Source organism: Salvelinus fontinalis, chromosome 27 (genome assembly GCF_029448725.1).
Source record: "Salvelinus fontinalis isolate EN_2023a chromosome 27, ASM2944872v1, whole genome shotgun sequence".
Lineage (NCBI taxonomy): Eukaryota > Metazoa > Chordata > Actinopteri > Salmoniformes > Salmonidae > Salvelinus > Salvelinus fontinalis.
Genome location: NC_074691.1, coordinates 34,931,688 through 34,937,687, shown reverse-complemented (window position 1 = coordinate 34,937,687; position 6,000 = coordinate 34,931,688). Strand labels below are relative to the sequence as shown.

Below are 6,000 nucleotides of genomic sequence, written 5' to 3'. Positions count from 1 at the left end.
AAAACAGTTGCTTCAAACTAGGAATTTCATGTGTAATTGAGGAAAAACTGTGATTTTGCTCATAGACTATGCATGCATGAACTATACATTGACACATCCTGCCCAAAGCGGAAGGTTTAAAAAATACTTACATAGTTCTCAAAGTTCCGGAACGTCTTTTTAACTTTCCCAACCAGGACTGAAATCACACTGGCAAGTTTAAAGAAACCAGGGACGGGGTAGATGCTTTGTGTTGCGTTCTAATGCCTCTCTCTCTTCCATTATGCAGCGGACACGTCTGGAGTGTAAGGCATTTCGTTTACTTGTTTTTCTAGTAGCGTGCAGAAAGCTGGGAGCCAATTATAAAGAGCCCACCTGCTCTGCCACTGTGTGTGTCAGAGGAGGCTGGTGGGAGGAGCTATAGAAGGACAGGCTCATTGTAATGGATGGAAATGAATCAATGGAATGGTACCAAACACATGGAAACAACATGTTAGACTCCGTTCCATTGATTCCATTCCAGCCATTACAATGAGCCCATCCTTCTATAGCTCCTCCCACCAGCCTCCTCTGGTGTGTGTGTCTGCGCATGTGTGTGTCTGCCACCTGCCTCTAGCAGCACCAGAAAGGAACAGCTCAAATCTGCACATGGTCGAGCACCACACCATCAGACATATGCCGGAGGTCAAGGCGGAGATGCAGCGCCATACGTGCTGCGGAAGCGCTACGATCCGTGGCATCAGGCAGCATGCTGTTCTTTTTAGTTTAGTTAGCACACGGAGGCCCGGCGCCCCAGCCTGCTGTAGCATCTAATTACTTTTTATGGGCCCCCGCTTTTTCAAGTCATAATGACAAATCAATAAAGCAGCTGTAAAATGTCATTGCATTGTTAATAAAGTGATGGGAAATGTTCTCCCACTTTCCATTCAGATAAACACTGGAACTCTGCAAATACAGTATCTCCGTTGTTTCATATATACAGTGTCCATATTAGGATATCCCCAACTCCTGCAGAGACTGAGGATGTCCTAATATGGACAACGACATACTATCATCATGATGGATACTAGATGAATGAGGTTTCATGGGTAAGCTATTTGCACAAAACACTCAACGTAGACTATAGATGCACAACAGTTGAATGGATCCGACAATGGCATTGCTCCTGCCTAAATGTTGCGTCACTGTTGTGTTGTGATTGCTATCCAAGTTGTGGTTCTATTATCATTGGTACGGAGCAAAAACAATGCTGAGCTTCCAAATGCATGGTATTCTGGGTAAAACACTTGTCCTCATGAGGTTCAATGATGCTATTTTTGTAATGATGATCAGTCCAGTGTCTTTTTCTTCACAGAGCGATCAATATTCCTCGTAATCCAACACGGTAGTGACTATCTGCGAACCACTTTATCGTATTAATTGGGCAAATGTTTGAAAGATATGACATTTGTGTACATATGTCCATATTCACACCTGAGTTCACAGTTCTATCCACTGAGACGAGCTCTTTATGGAGATGCCAAAGCTACCTGTGTTTTTCTGCTGTTCATTTCTGGTTGTCTGCTGTGTGAAGGAAAGGAAAGAGGAGAGAGGGATTCATGTACTTCAAGTCAACAAACTACTGCAACACAAACTGAACACTTAATTTTCTACAAATTGATACCAACCAAAATCATGCCAACCTAATCAAAGGACAAACACACAGCCTGACTTGAATATTCAACCTACTCAAAGGACAAACGCACAGCCTGACTTGAATATTCAACCTACTCAAAGGACAAACGCACAGCCTGACTTGAATATTCAACCTACTCAAAGGACAAACTCACAGCCTGACTTGAATATTTTAGTGTGACCAAGAGGCAGCTTCCAATTACTCCGCTGTGAACTACAGAGCAGTTTATCACCTGTTTTCTCATCATATTCACCCACCTCTCCCTGCCAGCCCTCCTGAGCCATGTGCTCTTCGTCGACCCCCCTCAGGCTCCACCTTCACAACTCTCTCCCTGTCAGTCCCCCTCAGCCTCAGCCTCCACCCTCACACCTCTCCCTGTCAGCCCACCTTAGCCCGTTCTCAGCCTCTGCCTCAGCCTTCACCCTCACACCTCTCTCCCTGTTAGTCCCCCTCAGCCTCAGCCTCCACCATCACCTCACACCTCTCCCTGTCAGCCTCCCTCAGCCTCAGCCTCCACCCTCACCTCACAACTCTCCCTATCAGCCCCCCTTAACCCGCTCTCAGCCTCTGCCTCAGCCTCCACCCTCACACCTCTCTCCCTGTCAGTCCCCCTCAGTCTCAGCCTCCACCCTCACCTCACACCTCTCCCTGTCATCCCCCCTTAGCCCGCTCTCAGCCTCCATCCTCACACCTCTCTCCCTGTCAGTCCCCCTCAGCCTCAGTCTCCACCCTCACACCTCTCTCCCTGTCAGTCCCCCTCAGCCTCAGTCTCCACCCTCACACCTCTCTCCCTGTCAGTCCCCCTCAGCCTCCACCCTCACACCTCTCTCCCTGTCAGTCCCCCTCAGCCTCCACCCTCACACCTCTCTCCCTGTCAGTCCCCCTCAGCCTCCACCCTCACACCTCTCTCCCTGTCAGTCCCCCTCAGCCTCAGTCCCCCTCACCCTCACATCTCTCTCCCTGTCAGTCCCCCTCATCCTCAGTCTCCACCCTCACACCTCTCTCCCTGTCAGTCCCACTCAGCCTCAGTCTCCACCCTCACACCTCTCTCCCTGTCAGTCCCCCTCAGCCTCCACCCTCACACCTCTCTCCCTGTCAGTCCCCCTCAGCCTCCACCCTCACACCTCTCTCCCTGTCAGTCCCCCTCAGCCTCCACCCTCACACCTCTCTCCCTGTCAGTTCCCCTCAACCTCCACCCTCACACCTCTCTCCCTGTCAGTCCCCCTCAGCCTCAGTCTCCACCTTCACACTTCTCTTCTTGTCAGCCCCCTCAGCCTCGGCCTTAGCTTCCACCCTCATACCTTTCCCTGTCAACCCCCCTCAGCTGTAATCTCAGCCTCACACCTCTCTCCTCCTGTCATCCCCCCTCAGCCTCACACCTCTCTCCCTGTCAGTCCCCCTCAGCCTCAGCCTTCAGCCTCAAACCTCTGGACATGCATCGTCACAGATGACCCAGCCTCCAGCCTCACACCTCTGGACATGCATCGTCACAGATGACCCAGCCTCCAGCCTCACACCTCTGGCCGTGCAGCTGACCCAGCCACTATCTGATCTGCTGGGTTTGATGGAGCCTGGTGAGGCATCACAGCACATCTCACCCCACCACTCTGACTGCAGAGGAGAGAGGAGGAGAGGGAGGAGAGGGGGAGAGGAGAGAAGGAAATGAGAAGTGGAGAGGAGGAGAGGAGATGGGGAAAGGGGAGGAGAGGAGAGGGGGAGAGTAGAGGAGAGAGGAGGAGAAGGGGAGAGGAGAGGGGGAGAGGAAAAGAGGAGAAGGGGAGAGGAGAGGAGAGGGGGAGAGGAGAAGAGGAGAAGGGGAAAGGAGTAGCGGAGTAAATTGTGCAGATGGTTGATTAGAAAACTCGTATGCCATTCTAAATCCATGAGCAGTCCTTAGGGAGGAAGAGGTCTTATCTGTGATCAAGCTTCTCTACTTCTCTTCTTCCTCATCCCCCCATCCTCTGTCCTTCTTGAACTACATGGAAGATGTTCAAAGATATTTCAATCACTTGTTTCTTTTCTGTTTTTAAAGAGCTGTTCAAGGATAGGATGAGTAATTAAATCCTTTTTTCTTTTTTCTGCATACAGATCCATAACAATACCCATCAATTATTGAACAACTCCTTTCTACAGCTTCTTTGCTGGGTGTTGCTTTTTGAATGTCAATAAAGAGATGTGATATGGTACCTTCATTAATAAAGGTGTCTAAAGTTAATTTGGTTATGTTTGAATGTCTCTCAAGATTCAAGAACTGTGGGTTTTACATATGAAAAATACAGTAACAAGTCAAAATCATTGTATTATAATCTTTCACCGAAACAAACGTTTTGGTTTAGCTTTCATAATGCGTTACGGTGTTCATATTAGGACAATCCTTTAGTGGACACCTAGTTATATTCAGATTCTCATGGGAACTTCATTTGATCAGATAAAGTATTTCTCATTGCTGCCATGACTAAAGCTTGGTTTGTGCTTCTCAGTGAGTTTGGTAGCCTTTCTCTAGCTGCAGAATCCCAATCATAAAGGGTATAAGGAACATTGACTGTAACTTGCCATTGGTATTAGTGCTACAATGTGTAAAAGCGTCACTTAATACGCTCCGGTAGCCTTAGAGTTACTGGAGGTAATAAGCGACTCCAGTGTCATTTACGCAACTCACGCTGACTGTCGTGACAATTAAGTATCATTCAAGTGACTTACACATAGGGGCAATTTCCGGAACACAGATTAAGCCTAGTCCTAGACAAAATAGCACTTTAAATGGAGAATCTGTATTGAGTTTGCTTTTTAGTCTATATAACTATGCTTTTTAGTCTCAGAAACCGGCCCATAGAGTACATATTTTGTTATTTTGTAAAGGTTAATGTGACAGAAGCTGTATCAATGTTTCAGAAAATTATCTGTAACTGATTAGGATTAGAAACAATGTCAAAGAGAGGGTAGAATGACAAAGCATTTAGAAACATGACAGATACACTGCATTAGAAAAGTATTCAGACCCCTTGACTTTTTCAACATTTTCTTTTCTTATATCTTATATAATATTTAATCAATTTTAGTATAAGGCTGTAACGTAACAAAATGGAATCTAATGGACTAAATGAATCCTGATAAAAGTGAACTCCATTCCTGGAGTTTGAGTTCTCACTTATGACACCAATGCAACATGGTTAGGTAGGTTATTTTCTAAATGTAATTTGATAGTTACTAGTTACCTGTCCAAAATTGTAATCAGTAACATAACTTCTGGATTACCCAAACTCAGTAACGTAATCTGATTACATTTCGTTACATTTAGATCACTTTCCCCTTAAGAGGCATTAGAAGAAGACATGTTAGGAAAAGTATGTGAACGACATCTATTGCAGGATAAATGTCACGCCCTGACCTTAGAGATCCCTATTATTCTCTATGTTTGGTTAGGTCAGGTTGTGACTCGGGTGGGAAAAGTCTATGTTTTCTATTTCTTTGTTTTTTGCCGTGTGTGTGTGTTTCCCAATCAGAGGCAGCTGTCTATCGTTGTCTCTGATTGGGGATCATACATAAGTTGTCATTTTCCTTTTGGGTTTTGTGGGATCTCGTTTTCTGTTTCGTGTTTTCTGCCTGACAGAACTGTGCACTTTCGTTTTCACGTTTGTTATTTTGTTTGAGTGTTTTTTGAAATAAAAGAATCATGAACACTTTCCACGCTGCGCTTTGGTCCACTCTTCCTACCACCAACGAGAGCTGTAACAATAAATCAATGTTAAAGTTTACATAGCTGGCCATATATGGATGTTAAATTTTACTTTATGAGTTTCTTCTAACCCATCGCTTTCTACTACATATAATACTATAATAATATGATTACATGATATGTTTACATTAAAAACCAAAGTCTATCAGAATTCCAGTCATTCCAATAAATGTTAAACACCTTGATCTTCAAGAATAGGACTTGGAAATATGGAAGTACAGATTAGCCAAATTGTTTAACCTGAGCATAACCCCAAAACTAAGGATTTATTAGGCAGCCCAACTCTGTTGTTTATGATTTTGTTGTCATGGAGGACATGATTCAAGTTGAAAAATAAATGCTGCGCTCATGGAATGGCATGCCTTGAGCACTACTAAAAAGTGTTATTTACATGTGAAAAATTAATGCCATATGCTGCATTTGCTATAGGCCTATTGTTTACCTTTTTTGTGACACTTTGATATCTTGATAATATACAGCTGTTTAAAGGGAAAATCTGCCCTGCCTCTGTTTTGGTAAAAAGCTGAGGGATGGGGCTGGAGAAATGTAACCGCTCTCAGATTAATAGACAGAGCTATGGATGGATGCAAGGACTGACCATCCATGATAT

At 44.9% G+C, this 6,000-nt stretch overlaps 1 protein-coding gene across 1 annotated transcript; it reads left to right on the top strand.

The window, feature by feature from the left end:
• Positions 1-564: 564 nt before the first annotated feature.
• LOC129825496 (proline-rich protein 36-like) lies at positions 565-5,367 on the top strand. The gene is made up of 2 exons (XM_055885646.1): positions 565-3,228; positions 3,743-5,367. The coding sequence occupies exon 1, from the start codon at positions 1,937-1,939 to the stop codon at positions 3,149-3,151; it is 1,215 nt and encodes a 404-aa protein (XP_055741621.1). The 5' UTR covers positions 565-1,936; the 3' UTR covers positions 3,152-3,228; positions 3,743-5,367.
• Positions 5,368-6,000: the final 633 nt, after the last annotated feature.